Genomic DNA, 22,787 nt, shown 5'->3' on the forward strand with positions numbered 1-22,787 from the left:
TGCAAAAATGCGAACATTGATTAATTTTCATAAGGATTTTCTTCTTTTAAAAATTGCAAACTTTAGTTTACTCTTTTCAGAGCTATAATTCCTAGCACTCTTAACAAACTACAGTTCCCATGGAACTGTATGGAATGTGGTTGTATGGAATGTGTTTTAAATGTATGGTGTGTGCACAGCATTAGGTTTTTAGCCACTCTGCTGCACAAGCCTTCTTGTTGCTGAGCAGGGGCTGACATAACAACCTGCCTTCTAATACTGAGCCTAATCAAGAGCATTTCATTTGGGGTTGCAGAGTTCCCAGTTGGATCTGCAAGCACTAGCAAAGAGACACCTGCTACTATGATGGGCGGTAGCACTATGACTGGAAGACTTGTGCATTGCCAGGACTGTTTTGTATATGTGTTGTGTGTATATATTTTTATTTAAAAATAATGTACCACTGTCCATAAAAAATTAAGAGAGTGATTTACAACAATTATACATATAACCATACAATAAAAATCACATAAAAATGTTTAAATCAGAATTTAGCTAGCTATCATGGAAAGATGTATTCTTAACTGGCTGCATAAGCCTGAAAGACTAAAAAAAGTTTTCTGTGGGCATGTAAAAGTTGAAATAGAAGGCACCTGCTGAATCTCTATTGGCAGAGTATTCCGTATTACTCGGCTCATGACACTATAAAAGTTCAGCTTTTTGTTGTCAGATGAGCCTCGCCAACTTGGGGAATGACTAAGGATGCTGCTGTAGATGATCTCAGTAATTCATCTGGATATGAGTTCAGGTGGCCCCTGAGGTACCCTGGACACAAGTTGTTCAGGGCTTTGTAATGCAGCCTCTGATTGAGATGTGTGCATCAGGTCAGTCTGTCTCAACCTTGGGTCCCCAGAAATTGTTGGACTACAACTCCCATCACCCCTAGCTAGCAGGACCAGTAGTCGGGGATCCCAATCAGGTGGGAGTGGGACTTGTACTGCAGGGGGAGAATGGGTATTCGTTCATTTTAAAGAGGATGGGAAATAGAAGGGGCACACCCTTAGAGCCCAAATCCGTTTCCTGTGCTCTCTACTGGGGACATCAAGCATGATGAAGAAGTTGAGGCTAATCCTATTTGCATAGCCCCACCCCTTCACGCTGAGTTCTGCTTGTTGCTCACACCAGCCTGTGACTGAATGTTCATCAACAAGCTCTTGACATCGTCAGCGTAAGCCAACCTCTGCTTTGGTATGTTTGTGCGCTGTTACTAACAGGAGTTTCAAACTGTGATTTTAATCTGCCTGCTCTCCAGAGAACTTTGATTATTAGGCAACTGAGAAACTGAGCAAATAAATAAAGTTGTCAGCGTGTAAAGGCACTTTACAGCAAGGGTAGGCAGGCTTCAAGCTAGCCTGATCTTTCGCTAGAAGTCTGTGTGCTACCAACCACACTCAGATGCAAAAGGCACAAGCCCTGCTTAGCCAGCATCCTGTTCCCATAGTGGCCAAGCAGATGACTTGCGACTCCCAGCAAGTGGTATTCAGAGGCACACTGCCTCCAAAATTTGCAGCAGAGCACAGCTATCATGGCTACTGGCCATTTCTAGCCTTCATGGCCATCTCCTGCCCCCACCGTTTCGACAAGCTGTTGTGTATATCCTCCCAGTTCTATTCAAATCCCCATCCACCCATTCCTTCTTTAAAAAGGATGGAGGGACGAAAGAGTGGGAATGGGGGGAGAAAGAAGAGGGACTTAAAAACAGCCTCCTGATCAACCTAGGATTCTGTCCACCTTTAAGTCTAAGTAGAGCCCAGTGTATGTTTTTAGAAGTCTCCAACCATTTAGTCAGAGGTTCAGAGACACCCTTGATGTCATTACTTGTTAGATAAACTGTGAGGTAAGTCAAGTTAGTGGTGATGAGATGTTGCAAGGATTCCTCAGTCACCAAGGAGCGAAGGAGGGGAGAGAGAGGCGCTGTAGGGAGGAGTGAAGTTACCCTGACAGGAGCAGCGCATCAAAAGCACTCATCGCTGTCATGGATCTGTCTCGGCTGCCAAACACAGATGATTAATCAGAAAGAAAGCAAGAAAGCAAGAAAGCAAGAAAGCAAGAAAGCAAGAAAGCAAGCAAGAAAGCAAGAAAGCAAGAAAGCAAGAAAGCAAGAAAGCAAGAAAGCAAGAAAGCAAGAAAGCAAGAAAGAAAGAAAGAAAGCAAGCAATAGCTACATTTGCAGCTTAATTTTGGGGACAATATTAGCGGGAAGAGAAAAATAAATAGAAACGGTCTGTAATGTTTAATGTTTTTCAAGATAGGATCATTTCGATACACACACTCTCAGCATCACAGGTCTGCCACGGAGACATGGAGTGTTCTGAAAGTTCTATTTGCTTCCACGTTTGACTACTGCAGAACTGCCAGGGGTAGTCTTGCCTATTTGCTGCCTGAAATGGGAAGGCAACACTCCTCACTGACACCCTCCCCCTGCTGCAGCCTTGTTAGCTTCTGTTGTGTAGTGGCAGCGGCAGCTTCCCAGAAAGCAATCACTGCATGACCCCAGCAGCAGCGGCATGGGTGGGCAGGGTGCCCATAGGAGTGCTGCACCACAGGATTCTGCCACCCGATATGCCTGCTTCAGCCTGCTTCATGGGCAAGGCGGCCCCAATAACTTTTATTAATGTTATTTCCTAGATTATGGAACTATGTGTATCAAAGAGGAAGCAAACATTTACTGCTTTAAAGGGTGGGTGGGGAAACTCGGACCTGAGGACCAAGTGTGGCCCTCCAGACCTCTCAGTTTGGCCCCCGGGACTCTCCTCAGACAAAAAGAAAGTACTTCTTCATGCAGTGCATAGCTAAACTATTGGATTCTGCTCCCACAAGAGGTAGCGATGGTGACCAACTACCCGGTACATTGGTTTTAAAAGAAGACTAGAGCATTTCATGGAGGATAAGACTGTGGCTACTAGCCACAATGGCTATGTTCTACCTTCTACTGTCAGAGGCAGCGAGCTCCTGAATACTAGGTCCTGGAAACTTCAGGAGGGGATAGTGGTCTTGTGCTCAGGTCTTGCTTGTGCATTGCCCACTGGCGCATCTGGTTGGCCACTGGGAGAACAGGATGCTGCACTAGATGGCCTGAGCCAGCAGCCAAGCTCACCTGATGTTCTTAACACTTTTCACAGCCATCAAAGCTTGTGAACATCACTTTGTCTTTTGGGAGTCAATTTCTAAGCCAGCCCCTTTGGTTTTCATAGTATTTTTAATATGTTAAATTTATCTGACCTCTTGTATTAGGTTTCTCCTGCTTCACACCAATATACAAAGCCTCTGCTGTCTCTTTCTCATCCACAGAAGTGCTGGCTATGAGTTATGGTTGTATTTGCAGCTTCCAAAGGGCTAGTCAATGAAAGACTGTTGTGGCAAGCCCACCACAAACAGCTTTAAAGTATTTTTAGGAGAATTTTTGTGGACTAAAGTCCTCTTTATCAAATGCAGTGTGGACCTGAACTGAATTTTACAAAGTAAACATTCTTCCAATTCCTGTATTATTTAAGCACAACAACAGCTACTACTGCATCTTTTTCTTTTTAGTCTGTGCGTGCGTTTGCGCGAAGAGTGGTGAGGAAGAAATCCTGATCTGCCTCAAAGGACCGACATGACCGCGGGAGGAATTTTTTATTGCAAGCCTTCAGAACAAGCTCACGGCTGTTTTGCAGCGCTTGTATGATGGATTCTGCGTTGCATTAGCATTTCCCATTTCATTTTCAGGGCCCAAACGGCATCAGAATGGAATGGCTCTCTGGGCGTGTCACACAGCAGGTCTTGGCATCGCTGTTACCTTAAAGACCACTTCCTTCCTCCCCAGCTTAAGGTGGGTCAGCAGGTCATCTCCCCCAGACTTGGCTCCTTCTCAATCTCCTGCCACCCCAGGAGGAAGGCGAATTGGGAGACTGACAAAGGTTACTGTGTTAACGGATTTCCGAACGGCATTTGCGACACAGCTTTCGAGGGATGAATCGCTAAGGGCAAGATATTCAGCGGCGCTATTAAAGGGGTAGGTATTTTTAAGGCCTACTGCCCATTAAATTGGACAGTAGGCTTTTAAAAAAAACCCCAACCCCATAGAACGGGGGAGTTGGCAATGAAATCACTCAAACACTAGCATCAACCATCCTATAAAAAGGACATCGTAAGTCAGGAGGAAGCCCTGGGAAGCCTCAAGGTTAAGTACTTCTCAGTCACAGGAAGTGCAGTTTATAATATTGTATGTCAACCTGCCAGTGAACAATATCCTAGGTCCCTTGCAGTCGGAGGAATCTTCAATTGAAGGCAGGCCTCGCTCGGCCTTACTCTGTGAAGTTGCTTTCAGGGTTCAATGCCCTGGTCACACATGAAGTGGGAATAAAAAGCGCTGCCTCTGAGGCATATGAACACTCCCCTTTTGATGACCATATGTAAACGTCACCCTTTTAAAAGCAAGAGTCCGCATCAAAGGTATAAAGGCCCATGATCCTTCCTAGCATCTCCAGGTAGGACTGGTAGGGACGCCTGCCTGAAACCCTGTGGAGCTGCTGCCAGTCAGTGTGGACATTACTGAGCTAGATGGACTCAGTGTAATATGCCTTCATACGTTTCTATGATATTTCAATGTTCTAATACTATTATCAGTTCTTTTTGGTACCGTTGGTGGTATTTCTGTGCTGTTAAGTGGATTTCAGTGGATTTACTTGAAGTACTATGTTGAACGCTGCCATGGTAATTTCTTGCAATGGGTAAAATGACTTTTCTCTAAATCGCTCAGATTAAGTGGCAACTACAACCTGCAAAATAAAACTCAAAATAAATAAATGTTAATAAAGAAATAACTATGTAGACTTTAAACTGACACAGCAGCCAACAGTTACCTGTGGAGTGGAGTAGGATTTGTGCTTTTGGCATGCACATTAATTTGTACATTTGTAATTTGTACACCTGCAAATCTGCCCTTCCCACCAATATTGTGGTGGTGCTTAGTAGAATTTTAAAATTATTTGATTCATGGCGTTGTGGAGATTTCCCACAGCAATGGGATGAGAACAATCATCATAAGAGCATGAAGAAGAGCCCTGTTGGATAAGGCCAGGGCTTTGGAGTTACAGTCCAAAAGCATATGGAGGGCACCAGGCTGGTCACCAGGATTGCTTAAAAATAAAATGGATCAAAATAGTGGGGATTCTCAAGAAACAGGCGGTATATGAAAAGTGTACCCCCCAAATAAAACCCGATGTCCCCAAATTACAACTGCAGAAGGCCAGATATGGTGAAAATAATCCAACTCTTCCATTAAAAAGAAACAACCTAAACTTAGGAAACTCAGATGCATCTTCCTTTAGCTATAAAAAGAAGGGGGCGGTGTGGGGGAGAGAGAAATATTTTGGCATCAGTAGGTGGAACACAGTTTGCTTCCTCCCTCACACCTCTGCTGTGGTCAGGTGAGGGAAGAGTGTGGGAGAAGCATCCGAAAGACAAAGACCTCTTCGCCCCACAGCGCTAACTGGGAAGGGAGCCACATTGCTTATGAGCATCAGAGGGTTTTACACACACACATGCATGCGCGCGCGCGCACACACACACACACACACACACAAGACGCTGGGTTGTTTGGAGGTGTGTGTGTGTGTTGCACAGAATACTATCTAAGTCAGCATTCAGCTACAAGCTTCAGATGACATCTTTTTCCGACAGAAAACCCAATAAAACTGGTAATGGGAAAACCAAGAATATGGCGGGTGGACAGGCGGGGGGGAGTTGGTTTCATAAGACAAAGCCGTTTAACAAATAGGCCTCTGTGTTTTATCATACACAATGCCTTAGTTTAACTCTGAACCTCTCTCTTTTCAATTTTAAGATCAGAGGACTTGTTGGATGGGCAAGAATATATGTCACAAATAATATAACAGCCCTAAAAGAAGAGCTATTTTGCAAGCTGGTTCACATACACACATATTAGCTCATCGCTGACCAGGCCAGGAATCGGCTTAGTCTTAAAAATAGGTTTGTTTGTATGTAGCAATGCTTGAGGAATTCAGTATTTGAAAATACAGCTATGCAAAACCAGGTTTTGCACTTTTCAAAATGATGCAGTTCTATTCCTGGCCTATTTAGAGGGGAAATATGTAGGAATGTATATTATGCTTCCTTACTCACGTGAGTGAGCATAGATCAGAACACATTCCTTTGCAGCAAATAGGAAGCTGTTAGTTAGCTGGTTTCAGCCTTTTAATGAAGCAATCCAGGATGCCTTGGTGCATTTGTAGATTATATTGAAGAGAAGACAGACCCTCCAAGTGTCTCTGTTTTCCAGGGACAGTCCTGGATTTACAGAAGCCGTCCTGGTTTCTGATCTGGTCCCAGAATGTCCCGCTTTTCCTTAGGACATCCCTATTTTCATTGGAGAAATGTTGGAGGGTATTGAGTTATACAACTCAGGAAGCCAAGGAGATATGTAACTATGCAATCTTCAGAAGTTATCTGAAGACTGCCGTGTATAGTTTTATTATGTTTTTATATATGTTGAAAGCCGCCCAGTGGTTGGAGCATCACAGTCAGCTAGGTGGTGGGGAAGAAGAAGACGACATCCTTATTTTCATTGGAGAAATGTTGGAGAGTATGAGAGAAGTCTGAGCTAAGTCTCAGACTTACATCATGGGCCTACATTCTTTGTTATGGATGAGCCATGCGCAGGCAAAGAGCGGATGAAGAAAGGACACCAAGAGAGCAAAAGATCAAGAGAGAGAATTGGCAACACAATCAGTCCTTTTATTTGGGTCACACCCATCGCTACATGGTCGCACCCAGGGGGAGGTAGCTCCTGCAGGTTTGACAGGAAGTCCTCCCTGCTGGAGCCACATTCCTGTGTGTGCCCATTCTAGCAAACAGGAAATGTTGGGACTTGACTGCTCTATCTAGATAGCCCACTAAATATACATTTAAATAAAATGCATAAAAATGTATTTTGACGGGGATTGGCACTGGTTGTGGTAGAGGGAATGAGCCTTTTCAACTCCCCCACCCCGCTTTCTTCTCTGGCTGGTTCTCCTTATTTTTGTGTGGGTCATTTTCACACACTCAACCATCAACAAGACAAGCCTGCCCGTCACCTCTTCTTTTACCCCCTTTTTAATTTCCTCCCCTCTTTCCGCCAGCTCATAGCCCCCTCACATAGTCCTCTCATGGCCTGTCCAGGGTTGGGAGCCAGGCCACGGCTCACTGCCCAGCCCAGTGTCCACAAAAGTGAGTCATCAAACTGCTACAACACTTCAACACTTCCCATGGGAAGGGGCAAAATTAGGCCCTTATCTCAAATTTAGGCCTGCTAGGCATAACTGGCCTTGCAGTTGCAACTATGGACATATCTTGTGGCCTAAGCAATCATGGGACTCAGTTACATTAGTTTTATGTGTTATAACACTGACACCAGATGGCACTGTGGAGTCCCGTCTTTTGCCAACGTAATTTCCCATAATGAAGTTTACGACCATAGCCATCAACTTTTCCCTTTTCTTGCGAGGAATCCTATTTGGAATAAGGGAATTTCCCTTTAAAAAAGGAAAACGTTGACAACTATGTTTACAACGTGTTTTCCTGAAACACTTTTTAAAAAAAGTGTCTAGATACATCTTGCAGTTTAGCTGTGGGAACATGTTTCTGCAGACTCAACACTTAGCAGGATGAAGCCTCTGAATTGTAACACTCAGATATGGTGTTCCTGAGTTGTACCGCTCAGGTATCAGAAACACGTTCTGTGTAAGCGGAGTGACACCAGCATGTCAGCATAGGGGCACTCTGCCTTTCTACGAAGCCATAGTTCACCTTCCAGTTAGCCTGAAGGAACTCAGCAGCTTCTCTGAGTTCTTAATTGGCACAAGCTCTCCTTGGTGTCCTGCTAGCTACCAATAGTTTCTAAGAACAATAACTTACAGCCCGCTAACTCAAAACAGAAGTATCATTGCTATGAAAGAAATGTATGATCAGAAATGTCTGCCTGCTGTGTTGACCCCAGTGGGTCTCAGGTCATGACGTTCACCAGAATTAAGACACTACAAGGAGAAGATATAGTTTTCCTTGCTACAGACACTAATATTCCTGGTGCTGTTGTTATGATGCAGCCTTGATTTGACTTCCACTTCATACTAGTTTTTTAGAAACAGGAAAAATATGTTCCTTCCAACTCTAAGATCCTATGACGTATTTGGAGAAGTGGACTTTTCAATAGATGGTTGAGTTTCAGTTAGCGTGTTGTATTCAGAAAGTCCAAATCAGGCAAGTTCACCTTTATCTGTTCACACTTGGTCCCCAGGTCTAAGGTTCTGCACTCCTGAATGAGGTGTTATTTGGAGGAGGGAGAAAAAGCAAGCCACATGACACCACCTTCACATCTCTCCTTAACATCGAGTGCCACCCTCAAAGCAGCTCTCTCTACATCAGCACAAAAGCAGTTTCCCTAAAACTTATTCCATATCTCCCAGATCTCCTCCTAGTGAAGTTAAAGGGAGTTTACTTTTACAAGACCCAACAGGGTGAAATGTCAAAGAGCGTTTGACTAAATTCAGCAAAAGATCGCTCCCAATTAGGGGGAACACCTGAACCCACACGTTCTTGCCAGGGTCGCCATAAAGATCTGGGAAATTAAGCAGCTGCTGTGGCAGCTTGTTGGCAACTAATCAGACGGAATGATGTTAATTACGAGGAATACGAAATTCAAGCTAAACAGACATTTTGTGCATTTCCTTCCCCACCCCCACCTCAAAAAAACAGTTTCCTTTGCTAGGGCTGAAAATGCAGCTTAAAGGCCTTTTGCAAGTGTCAACTAGTCTTTCCTATGCTGCTTTGCTTTTTTTTTAAAAAAAGTTCTAAATCAGTGTTTCCTGAACTGTTAATAACCAAGGTTGTCCTCAACCTGGTGCACTCTGTTTTGGACTACAACTCCCATCATCCCTGACCATTAGCTATGCTGGCTGGATTGAGGGGAACTGGAGTCCAACAACATCTGGAGGGAACCAGTTGGGATGGCTGTTCTTTTTTTTTTGCATGTGTTTTGCCTGAAAGTCTCTTATGTCCCCTTTCTGTATTGATCTTCAGATTATTAGTCATAATTCCTTAGTTGTTAAGGTAAACACTGGCGTTGAACTCCCATATATGTTAAGGTAAACACTAGCGTCAAACTCCCATATATGCTGGTTCCTTCAGCCAATGCATGCCCTCTTCTTTTCAGCCTCAGCTGGTATTCCCGGTGAATGTCAGCTGCGGACACTCTTACTATGTGGCTTATTTACCTTTGGAAAGGAGGCCCAACAGCCTGATGACAGGTTCAGGAACACCTTGAAGCGGTTGTGGCAACTCCCCGCCAAAGAAGGAGCTTCCCATTTCGCTTCACACGTCATGATTTCTACACCTCACCTTGTACCTTTTCAATTTAATTCCCCAAAGCCCTAGTTGTACATATTCAGCTGGCTTGAGCCAGACCCCAACATGTGCACACACACTCCACTAAACACAGAAGAAACTCTGTCACAATTCTGTGGCATTCCCCCAACATCTGTCACAGGTAGGGATGGTGGAGAAATTTGACTCAGAACCTACCCAATTCGCATTTTCCGACATAATATGCAACTCAAAACTCATCCGTCCTTCAAAATTCATACATCTCCAAATTTTGCAATGTGGTTCTCCAATCAAGTAATGTGTACAAAAATGTATATACTAGGGCAAAGTGTGCATAAAAATGCATGTATTTGTGCAAAAACAAAAATGCATTGTATGAGGGGAAATTGCATACAAAAATGTGTTTTATTAGTAGAAATTTACACAAAAATACTGACATTTTCAGGATAATTTTATTTAATAATAATAATAATTGTGAATTGCTGCAGAAATGTGGAGAACTGATTTTAAGATTGGAAATATGAGAAACTGAGAGGACCAAAATTGATGGGTCCATCCATCCATCCCAACTCACAAGCCATCAGAGACAGGATAGGAGCCTGAATCCTTGAAGTATGCTTATTTTTTACCACCATTCTTTATAGTGCTTTTTTTCCTAGAAAAAGAGGTGGCAGTACTCACCATAAAGTTGTTACTTTAAGTGCCACACTCTTGAACAACAACAAAAAGAGTACTGCGTACCCTTGAGTACCCCCTGAAGGAAGAAAAAAGCACTGATTCTACTTCGGATGTTCAGTCTGTGCATTCTGTTCCTTATGTAACCAAAATAGTGACACCTATGCACAAGAGCCTAGGATGTGTTGATCAGAAGGTCAGCGGTTTGAATCCCCGCGATAGGGTGAGCTCCCATTGCTCGGTCCCTGCTCCTGCCAACCTAGCAGTTCGAAAGCACGTCAAAGTGCAAGTAGATAAATAGGTACCGCTCCGGTGGGAAGGTAAACGGTGTTTCCACGCGCTGCTCTGGTTCGCCAGAAGTGGTTTAGTCATGCTGGCCGCATGACCCAGAAGCTGTACGCCGGCTCCCTCGGCCAATAAAGTGAGATGAGCGCCGCAACCCAAGAGTCGGCAACAACTGGACCTAATGGTCAGGGGTCCCTTTACCTTTTATGCACAAGAGGGAGGTTATGGCTCCCCACTTGTGGAACACTCTCCTCAGTGACAGGAAGAGAAGGATGGTGTGCATCATCACTCCCTGCCTCCAAAAAAAGGGACCAAAAGTTTGCACTTGCTAATTTCAAAGCATAGATGCATATTTAGAAATATTACAGTAATTTAAAGTATAGTCATTATTTGTTGCATTTATATCCCACCTTTTTCTCCAAAGAGCTCAAGGTTGTCCCCCTACTCATTTAAATACCCACAACTAACCTGTGAGTTAGGTTACGCTGAGAGGCAGTGACTAGCCTAAGGTCACCAAGTGAGCTTCATAGCCAAGTGGCAATTTGAGCCCATGTCTCCCAGGTTAGAGTGTGATGTTCTAACCATTATAGCACACTTGCTCTCAGGTGAAATACAAATACAGTGCATCTCACCCTACTTGGGGTGGGGACAGGGACAAGACTGTGCCCAGGTGAACTCAGATTCATACAGGAATCTTCTCCCAGCCCTGGAACTGAACCTGGGGCTTTCTGTATGCAAAACAACTTTACCACTGAGCTACAGCCCTTCTCTTAATATGGCCCATAACCACATGCAATATTAAGATGTTCAGTTTGACTTTGACTTCAGCCACACCTACTTTTACACTTTGGTCATGTGCATTTCGGCAATTGGCCCTCCATAGAGTTTGACCTGGGCTCCTTGGATTAGAAAAGGTTAGCTACAAAAGCTTTCAGTTGTAATCCCAAAGTCTGCCACCAGAGAAACAGGATAGCTCACTCCACCTTGTAGTAGGGTCATCCCTGGCTAGAGATCCTATGCTAGAGTTTTTAAATATATATATTTTTATCTAAATCACACAAGGTGAGTTATTATTTTTCCTCTATAATGTACTGCTTTCAGGTGGGAAAAAAATAAGGCTTATGTTTTTCCTATTAGCACACAAGTGCTTTCCCCAGTCAGTTTGTAGCCAAACCGGATGCACAGTACCTTACTTTTTAATCTTGGAGAATCCTCAGGAGACAATGCAAAATAAATCCATAACGTTCCATAAGCTGCAGGCTCGAACCTGATAAAACAACTTCATACCCTCTCTCCCCACCCCACATTTGCTACTGGAAATCTACAGCTGCAGCTGAAAACAATGCCTTAAAAATACTAGCTATTCTCTCTTCAGTTAGCAACTCAATGCAAAGCTTCTTACAAGGAGCAGAATTAATTTTGGAATGCAGGTGTTGACCATCCAAAAGGGCAAAGGTGCATGCTAGGGATGAGGCAATCTGCCAATTTAGATTTCTCATTTATAAAAGCTTAAACTCAGCCTCTCCACATTTCCATATCAGTTTGCAATTATTTTTAATTTAAAATCCGCAATTAAAGTCACCAGTATTTTACTATTAATCGATCCTAATATACACATATTTGCATACGATTTCTGCAAACACATATTTTTGTAAAAGCAGCTTCTCCCAATATACACGTTTTTGTATGTCATTTCCACTAACATATGCCTTGTGAACGTTACTTGGCTGGAGAATTGCATTGCAAAATTCAGACAATTACAAATTTCTCACGTTTTGGTTTGTGTGTTGCTTTGGAAAGCATGAACTACGTGGGTTCCCCTTAAAATGCAAACTGAATCAAATTTTGCCCCCATCCCTTATCCAAACTCAGTGTCTAGAAGAGGGACTTCCAACCATGACACCAACCACAACTGGTTGGCAGAGCTGTTTTTGGGGTGTCATGAGAAGACACCAAATGGATAGCTATCTAATATATTATTTCTGGAATTTCATTTCCTTTCATTTCTGTGGGGGCACGGGAAGAGGTTGCTTGTAGGCTTTTCTGCTTCAGGCACCAAAATATTTGGACAGACTTTGGGTGGGTGGGTGGGTGTGGGTATCTTTTTGCTGCTCTACATCAGACACAATAATATCTCAGGCCTTCTTTACCGCACTCTTTCTGTGCTGCAATATAGGAAAAGCTTTGGGTGCATTAAAGCATACATAAATACAGCCACCAACTGGCTCAAAGTAAGCCAGTGAACTTCATAGCTGAGTGGAGATTTGAACCCAAGTCTTCCTGGTCCTAGTCCAAAAACCTTAACCAATACATTGTCACATAAGAACATTAGACAAGCCTGCTGGATCACGTCACTGGCCCATCTGGTCCAGTATCCTGTCCACCCTGATGCCTATGGGAAGCCTGCAAGATGGACATGGGAGCAGTAGCACTCTGCCCACCTGAAGTTCCCCGCAACTGGTATCCAGGAGCACGATAGCTCTGACATTGGAGGTAGATGTAGAACATAGCCATTGTGGCTAGTAGCTGTTCATAGCCTCATCCTCCATGAATTGGTGTAATCCTCTTTTAAAGCCATGTTGGTGGCCAACACTGCCTCTTGTGGGTGCAAGTTCCATAATTTAAGTGCATGTCCTAGCTACCATCTCCCAGCATGAGGTTACAGAAGTATTGGTTGCCCACAGCTGGGGCAAAGCAAGTGTGTGTGTGTGTGTGTGTGTGTGTGTGTGTGTGTGTTACAGCATAAAAACTATTTCAGTACACATGCTCGCATATGATACATAGTTTTTACTCTGGGGGGAAAGGTCTGCAAGGTGAAATACAGGCAGCAGCCACAAAGGACACTTACATTTATCCGGGCTGTGGAGTCATCTATGGGAGTGTCTTCCACCATTTTCATCCTTCCAGTGGTAGAGCAGCTAAATTAGTAAGAAAAATAGGATTATTATTTTTTTAAATGTGGATATCTTTTTATCAGTTAAATTTCTATTTAATTTTATTAATTTAAAATCCTCCCAAAGGAACCCAAGGCAGCAAACAAAGCAGTAAAGTAATACAATTAAAAATAAAACAAAAACACATTTTAAAACCATTGAGAACATCTCAAGCCAAACAAGACCATTTAAAAATAGTCACCCACCCCCACCAGCTAATAATTTAAAAGTAGCCAGACACAGTTGGCAGCATAAAATGCTCTTGTCAACCCTGGCCTCCATTTAAATTGTATCTGCTCTCATCTCTTTCCAGAGTATGTACTCACCTTAGTTACTTAACTCAGCCCCTCAGAGCCAGTGAGGTTCTCTCCTTTCTATCACTTAAGTACTTTTGATGCTAAGAGCCACACACCTGTTGACATTTTGCATCTTCTGCAATTACGCACACCTGCCTCACTTCATCTGGTAGGGGCCTTGTGCACCTTCAGACCATACCTTAAGGCAGGAATCTTTTTCAGCCTGGACAAGCTTTTTCCCAGAGGCAACTGCAGGTGAATGTGGATTTTGACTTTTTAAGGAAGGCTAGATCCTTCACACATCCTTTTCTACCCTCCATCCATGCAAGCAGGGAGTGTTATCAGAGTTCAAGGTCACATTCCAGCCAGGCAAAAACAATCAAGGAGGGTGAGGCATATGGCTGGGGATGTGTGGTCTAAGGAAGAGTCCCAAAGGCCACATTTCAGGCCTGTGGTCCTGCCTTAAGGACAGAGCAACACCTCCACCTGTAAAATGACTTCAGGTCGCCTGTGCTGCTATTAAGAAGGACTGGGCTTGTTATAAAGTGGCAGCAAATTGTTAGCTGCTGAATTAAAAGTTCTATTTCTTATTATTGCCAGGGAAGGAGGAGAGGTCCTTATTGGACTTTCTGCCTCAGGTGCAAAATTACCTCACCAGCCTGGGCACTAGGCCTCTTAACCAACGGCGTGTGCTGTGTTTGCTTTACTGCCTCAGGCAGCAAAATGTATTGGGATTGGCCATGGCTGGTTTCATAGTCCCTCTTTTTTTTTACTCTTTCCCTTGGAGACACTGGAAATTGCAGTTCTCTGAGGAGAAATAAGGACACTTGAAGGAAATTTGTTAGACCCTCAGAAACTACAGTATTTTGAGTAGGCCCTAAGCCAGGCTTCTTCAAACTCGGCCCTCCAGATGTTTTTGGCCTACAACTCCCATGATTCCTAGCTAGCAGGACCAGTGGTCAGGGATGATGGGAATTGTAGTCTCAAAAACATCTAGAGGGCTGAGTTTGAGGAAACCTGCCCTAGGCCAAGGGTAACCGATGCTGTGCCTTTTGGATGTTGCGGACTACAACTCCCATAATTCCTTACCATTGGCCATGCTGGCTAAGGATGATAGGAGTTGGCCTCATCCGCACCATACATTTAAATCAGTATCATACCGCTTTGGCTTCCCCCAAAGAATCCTGGGAAGTGTAGTTTGTTAAAGGTGGGGAACCAGCTCCCCACCAAATGTTTCTGGACTATTGCTGCCATAATCTCCAACCATTAGCCATCCTAGTCGGGGCTGATGGGAGTTGTAGTCCTGAAACATTGAGAATACGACTGGTTCTCCATCCCTTGTATAACAATTTTATGAGAATGTACAGTTTTTTATTTGTTAATCTGAGGTAACTTCCTCCCAAGCGCTGGGGCTAGCACACATAGGGACTATCCCATTTTATCCTCACAATGACCCTGTGAGGTAGAATAATAAAATTGTAGAGTTGGAAGGGACTGAGGGCCATCTAGTCCAACCCTCTGCAATGCAGGAATCTCAACTAAAACATCCATGACAGATGGCCATCTAACTTCTGCTTAAAAACCTCCAATGAATGAAAGTCCACCACCTCCTGAAGGAGGTTAGGTAAGACATATATTGCCTGGCCTGAGGTCATCCGCTGAGTTTCACAGAGATTTGAACCCAGGTTCCCCAAGGCCCAATACTCTAGGCGTTTTACCAGGCTGGCTCTTTTCTTTGGCCCTGAACATATTAGTGTTCAATGGCCAAGTATCTGATCCATCGTAGCTGCCACTTAACAGGGAGATATTTATAGAGCTGTGTTTCAGGACTTGAAATGGGAACACGTCATGCACAATGCATATGGAATAAATTTAACCAAAATCAAATTTTGATTAAATGTAATAAATATGATGGATTTGACTATGGATGCCCTTTTAGACGGCCTGTTCAAGGGGGTGGGGTGGCGGTATTTGAAGAAAGGTTGTCGTGTTGATCCAAAAACATACGTTTTGATTATCGCAGTAAATTCCAATTTCAGAGAATCCTGCAGGCAACTGGATTAATATTTTTGTACATGTCTTCAAAAGTTTCAGGGAGTGTGGGGGGTGGGGGTGGGGAGTTAACCCCTTAGCAACATTTAAGTGGCAACCTCAAGCACACTTAGTAGGAAGTAAGTCCCATTGAACACCATGGGACTTGCTTCCAAGTAAATTTATTTATTTATTTACAGCAGAGGCAGAGTACCTCAGCCCCTGGGCCAAATGCAGCCCTCCAGGCCTCTGTATCTGCCCCCCAGGACTCTCTGCTCTATGCCTTCCTTGAGAGCTTTTGCCTGGCTGGAATGTGTCCTTGAATCGAAATAATGTGTGTGTTCGGTTTGTGCGCCTCGAACGCTGCGTCTTGTACAAAAGCATAAGTTATAAACACTTTTGCCTCTGGCTCTGCCCACCACTGACATGTGGCCCCTGAAAGGTTTCCCACAAGGGAATGTGGCCCTTGGGCTAAAGAAACATTTTACAAGATTTACAGAATGTGCATATAATTAACTCAGAGCTTTCCTAACTGTGTGTCACGACACGTTAGTGTGTTGGCTGCAGTGTTTAGTAGTGGTAGTAGTAGTAGTAGTAGTGTGTAGGTGTGTTGTGCAAATGCTCCCTGCACTCTTCCCGGGGCTGGAAAGGGGTTAGTTTCACCTCCGGTTTCCTAGTAAAACTGACTTGCGGGCCCAGGTGGCCCACAAAATCTTGCTTGTGGTCTTCCCATCAACTGGCAATTTTGCAAGAACAGGATAGACCAGATTGGCCTTTAGCATAATTCTTCAGGACTCCTCTTATGTTCATTGTTTGGCTTCTCTATATGCTCACCCAAACATGTTCCCCCAAGATTACACACACACACACACACACACACACACACACACACACATTTCTCATAATGGTTTCCAGATCATTCTCCACCACATGGTAGGTAGCCAATGAGAAAAATAATATTTTTAAAAACATTGGCCATAAACCAAAGAAGAAGAAAGAATTTATGTACCCAATATATGGTGTACTTTAACATGGTTGCCTGTTGGTATATTTTATAAGACATTTCAGAGTTTGCCAGATATACATGTTCATTTCACAGTACACCCTGGTGGAATTTCATTCCCACTCCCCACCCCCAAACCAATTTCCAACAGTGTAAATATCTGATTTAAAACGATGCCATAAAATGTTGTTTAAATATTTAGATGTAAAGGATATAGCTATTATTTTTAAACTTATTTCAATTGTACAGATTTCAGGCTGCTTCACATTTAAAATCAGAACAAGCCCAAAATAAAATCACAGTGACTTCCTCACTTGAAACAAAAAAACCAAGCAATGATGGAGGGTGAGCGAGTGGTCACTGGTGCTAAGAGGAGCTTTTTGGTGGATAGGTATAGCAGCCATGAGAATTTACTTCTGCAATCACCAGGAGATTTTTAATCATGTGGAGATTCATTCACAGGTGCCCGTGTGAAATGATCCTAAGTTCCAAGTCTTGCTTACTGTTCCCTGGATGGAAGGTGCTTGTAGCAGCTAGAAGAATGGGTGGCACTACAGTCACTCAGAGGCTTCTGACCATGCAGATCCCTACATCCCCTCCAAACTGCATATGGAGCTACTTTATAGATTCAGCAGCGTTAAATTACAAACCTTTTCCTGGACTGTGCCATTCCAGGATGCAGGTCGAACGTAGTATCGTGTCTGAATGTTCCCCTATGGGGAGCACAAAATAACTCTCTTTACGTAGCAAAATCCTATGTGAAGAAGCTGAGGTTGTATACATCCTTTCATTTTACATGCTAGTTTTCTATCTAGATTTCTCTTCTCACCCCTGCCCCCAAGATGAGTGTCCCAACATGCAAGCCTGAAGCGGTTTGACCAGATAAAAACAGTAGCAGCAGCAGCAATTGTCTAGCTATAAACCAAAACAAAGATAAAAGGTATTCAGAACTGATCCACAAATCTGTTACTTAATTTCCTAGCTGCCAACGCATAAAGAGAAACATGTAAGCTGGCATAGTTTTCCTTGCCTAACTGTAAAAAAAAACATACAAGCAAATTTACTTGGTATAACAAAATTCTTCCTGTGGCTAAACTCAGAAAGATGTTCTTCACGGAGATCTTTCTATAGAGGACAGCCGGGTGTGTTGTGAACATCTCTGCATATACTCATTTTACAAAATGGACAGAAACACTCTTCCAAGGGTACCTTTTTATAGTGGCCTTTCCAGAAAGGCAGAGGGCATAGCAGTTCTGTAAGAGCAATTCCATGTGGGCCCAAAGAAATTAACTCCATATTGTTAGCTTTCTGATGATGTGTGTTAATACATGGATACAGCCTAGAAAATCCTGAAGAGATCCTGCAGCTTGTTAAGTAAAAAAAAAGAGAGAGAAAAGTGGCTTATATTTTGGAAGAGATATCCAACAGACTAATTGGTATCTAATGATGGGGAAGAGAGGAGTTACTCTATTTAAAAGAAAGATAAAACTCAGGCAGTCAGATTGATCTCAGCAAGCAGTTCAGTAAGGACTGTTGCCCACAAATTGGAGTGTCTTTTAAACAGTTCTGGGGCAACACACTTTATTAGACCTTATTAGGCTGAAGTGCAGCAATCAGGAATTTAGCAGTGCATAGGTCTACTGGATCCTAAATAACATCACTTAATGCTGCAGCATATATACAGTGGTGGAACATGGGGATTGTGACCAGAGGTCTCTAATTCCATAACTGTACAGGTTGGCCAGAGGGGGTCTATTTAAATTACAGCCATCCTTTCTAAAATTGCATCTACAGATACACATGCTAGGAATGCAAATCTGTATCCTCTTTGGGGTTGTTGGTTTTTTTTGGGGGGGGGTGATGCCTTTCCATTTTTTCACAATATGCATATGGTCGCCCCAGTCAGTCTATCAGTGCAGTCCTAGGTATGTTGACTCCTATGGTGGCCTGAGATGTTTGCTCTTAGATAAAGGTTGCAGCCTTGATTTAATAAATGCTTAAATGAACTTTAGGAAGGGGGTGGAGAACATGTTTTTCTTCCAGCCAGAGGGCCACATTCCTTCACAGACAACCTTTCAGGGGCCACTTGCCAAAGATGGGCAGGGCCAGAGGCAAAAGTGATATGACGTTTACCTTTCACAGTAGGCAATATCCCAACAGAGCAAAAGTCAGAGGTTTATACATCACATCACATACATCTCTCTACATCCAGGCAAGCGAGAGGCGTTGCTACAACTGAAGGACACATGCCAGCCAGGCAAAGGCATTAGAGAAAGGCACAAAGCAGGAGCAGTGACCGGAGTGGCCTGAGATGAGTTCCAAGGGCCGGATGGAGAGGCCTGGAGGGCCACATTCATCCTCCAGGCCTGAGGTTCCTCACCTTTAGGAGAAAGGAGATCCTTGGGAACAAATGCATTTTCTCTCTACTACAGAATCGTAGCAGAGAATTTAAGATCATAAAAAAATCCTTAATCTTTTCAGCCTCATAGATATTTCATTTTGCTAAGAGTTTTCTTTCTACCTAGTTCTGACTGTATAAACACTGCAGAAGAATGTTTACAGAGATTATATACATTGTAAAGTGAGTTGAATTTATCAGAACGCGGTTTGTTGAAATAATTTGGTTTAATATAGAACCCACTTTAAAGCTGCTCAATAAGGGGTGGAGGGCCTTTTTTTAAAAAAGGTCTATTCTATTTTATGACTATTATTATTAATATTATTTGAAGTTATATACCGCCCCATACTCAGAGGTCTCAGGGCGGTTCACAGAAGAAAATCAAAATATAAAACCACAAAATACATAATCAAATTTAAAACAACCCAATAACACCCCCCAAAAAAACACATTTTAAAAGGGCATAGGATGTCAATAAAATCAAATGGCTTCTTACGGACAAGGTTGCAGTCTATATCAATGAACCACATTGACAGAGGATGTCTACTGAGAAGACACAACCCAGGCTACTTCCAGACTGTCACTATTTTGTGGGTGGGATCCAGCTGCAAACCTAGAAATTCAGGTTGTGCAATTAAATCTTATTTAATTATTTTCCCTTTTCCACAACCCTTTTCCAATAGGATCTTTCCTTGTGACTTTCCAGTTTAGGAATGCTGATATATGCTGAAAGCACACAATCTTTTAAAGTCATTTTCCCCACCCTCCTCCTCCTCTTCCTCCTCCAGTTACCTGCCAAGACAGAACACAGCCCTGTTTCCCATAGAACAAGGGATGCTGTCATCAACACCTCCAGCTGCTGAAGATTCACAGCAGCCATGTGCACTGCCAAAGGTGTTAGTGATGGCACCCACTGCTTGGAGGAAGAGGGACACACAATCCAGAACACAGGTGCTGGCAGGAACTCTTCTTCCCACCACCACCACCCGACCAATAGTTCGACTTCAGAAAGAAACACTAGCAGATTTAGTTATCAGACAGTAGCAGTAACAACAGGCAACTGGGAGATGAGTCTCCCTCAACCTACTCCAAGATTTAGATGCTTTATCCACAATCTTCCCATTAGCTGGTGCCCCCGTCCAGTATTTGGACTTCAGAAAGAAATGTTGGCAGATTCAGTTATTTTATGGATACACTGGAAGTTAACAGCCACAACAAGCAGCTGGGGAAATGAGGCTCTACCTCATCCAACCCATCTCCAGTTTCAAAGACTTCATCCACCATCTTCCCACCAGCTGCTGGAATAACAGTTCTTGTTCTTTTTCCTGAAGAATATCTGGGCTCCAGAAATAAACACTAGCAGATCTAATTATATCATGGATAGATCAGAAGACAACAGGCACCTGAGAAAATGAGGCTCCATCTCCCTCAATCCACTCCCACTTTTAGATCTTTCATTTGCTATCTTTCCCATCACATGCAACCTAATCTTTCAAAGTGGAGATGCCAGGGATTGACCTGGGGCCTTCTGCATGCAAAACACTGCCCTCTGCCTCATAATCCATTGTCCACCTCGCCAAGTAATGTCTACTCTGACTGAAGGAACATCTGCACACCACCCACTGTTCAGCCTGGACACCAAGTTCCAGCTCCGAGGACCTTCTGGTGGTTCCCTCATTTTGAGAAGTGTGGTTACAGGGGACCAGGCAGAAGGCCTTCTCGGTAATGATGCCCACCCTGTGGAAAGCCCTCCTGTCAGAAGTCAAGGAAATAAACAACTATCTGACTTTTAGAAGACATATGAAGGCAGCCCTGTATAGGGAAGCTTTTAATGTTTGATGTTTTACTGTGGTTTTATAATTTATTGGAATCCGCCAAGAGTGGCTGGTGTAACCCAGTCAGATGGGCAGCATACATACACATTATTATTATTATTATTATTATTATTATTATTATTATTATTATTGCAGCTCTCCATGATCTCATGATAAGGAAAGGATTTTTACATCAACTGCATTCTGATTCTCTTACCTAGAAATGCTAAACACTTCTATGTTGTTGTGGTCCCAGGAGAAAACCATTTGTTGAAGAAGGTGTTGACTTCTTCCTCTTCCCCTTCTCCTTGGGACTGGTAGGACGATACGCTAGGAGCCCAACAGTAGATGGCGCCAGAGATAATGACAGGTGAAGCCAATTATTTCTAGTTCTGTCCCCAGATTCCTTCCTCCTGAGTTCTACAAGGGCGACACTGAGACTAAGGAGGAGGTGCTGCCTCCTGGACTGGTCGTTAAGTAAGAAGACAGGCAGATGAAGGCTGGCTGAGGGCAGACTGCTTGGTGGGGCAGTGTGCAATTTCCCCTAACACACCACCATCCAATGCTGAGCTGTTTTAGCAGTGAGGTTCTCACCTCAGTGTTTTCCCCCCTATATGCTTTCTGAATCTGCTGGTGCTTTTTACTTCTGCATTAAAAGTGGCATTTTGAAGGAACGGCAGTGAGTGAAGAGTGGATGGACATAGGAAGCTGCCTTAACACTGAGTCAGACCATTGGTCCATCTAGCTCAATATTATCTATACTAACTGGCAGCCAGATTTCAGACAGAGAGACTTTCCCCAGCCCTACCTGTTGACACCGTTAGGGATTGAACCTGGGACCTTCTACATGCAAAGCAGATGCTCCACCACTGAGCTACGACCCTTCACATGAAGGTCTGGAAGACAGAGAGCTCCCAGAGCTCAGGGTTTTGGCCTGAGACTGAGGATCTTGTGGACCACCTTTGACCATTCTGAGTGCAAGAAAGTGTGGGGGGGAGCCAGACTAGCAGGAGATGAGTGAAAGGGTGAATACTGCTCCCCCCACTCACACCTGCATAAGCTTCTTCTGTGATTCTCTGCCAGAAGAACTCAACTCTCTTGGGAAAGTAACATCCTCAAGTTCCTGCTATTCCACATCAGATCCTGCTGTTTACGTGGTGCTTTGGTCCATGAGAAGCAACAAGACAGCAGGAGGTTTTTCCACCTGAGATGCCAGAAGTGAGGTCTGTTTCTGGACTTTTCCTACCCCCTGCCTGCCTCAAAATATCCTCTTAACATCTGTTTCCTTGATTATTTGCTTTTATTTATCAAAATATTAGCACCCAAGCTTTTCCCGTTCATAAACCCCTGAGGTGGCAAACAAACTGCTAATGAACAAATGCAAAATATTGAAACAGTAAGCATACCAGGAGCACAAACAGGCAAATAAATGTGACAATGAACATTCATCCTGGTATGATTTCAGGTTTTCATACACCTTTTGGTTAGTCATCTGTTCATCCCACACATAATGCTGGATCAGGCCAGAGAGCGGCAAGAGACAGCGGGCAGAGCAATTTAAGGAAAGCGGGGAGTTTTAAGCAGCTATGGTTAATAGACACAGAGGTGAGAAGGTCACAGGTATAGTGAGAAATAAGGGCCAAAGAGTAGGGGGCTGTGGATCAGAGCCTTAAAAGGGCAGGGAACCCATGTTGGGTCTGGAAAAAGGGGTGCATGCTTGTAAATGTCACCTTGACCAGCGGCATTCCCAGAAATCCTGCAGATAAATTGGTTGGAAATGCTGGCCAGATTTTCATGCATTTGCCGATTTAATTGGTTGGAGGAGGTGGAGATGGACTCTTCCCCACCTCTCCTGTTAAAAACACTGCATAAACCTTCACAAGAAGCTTCCAGAAGGAAAAAGGGGGAAAGGTTACCCAAAGCAATCAGAGCTGCGGTGCCAATGAGTCT

General features: G+C 43.5%; 1 protein-coding gene across 1 annotated transcript in view; it reads right to left on the reverse strand.

Annotated features, from left to right (window-relative positions):
• TBX4 (T-box transcription factor 4) overlaps nt 1–13,265 on the reverse strand; it is a 100,158-nt gene extending 86,893 nt beyond the window's left edge. The window contains exon 1 of the mRNA XM_053367678.1: nt 13,211–13,265. Coding sequence (XP_053223653.1) covers nt 13,211–13,261 — 51 coding nt within the window. The 5' untranslated portion in view covers nt 13,262–13,265. The remainder of the gene's footprint in view (nt 1–13,210) is intronic.
• Nucleotides 13,266–22,787: the final 9,522 nt, after the last annotated feature.

Source organism: Podarcis raffonei, chromosome 15 (genome assembly GCF_027172205.1).
Source record: "Podarcis raffonei isolate rPodRaf1 chromosome 15, rPodRaf1.pri, whole genome shotgun sequence".
NCBI classification, from domain to species: Eukaryota; Metazoa; Chordata; class Lepidosauria; order Squamata; family Lacertidae; genus Podarcis; species Podarcis raffonei.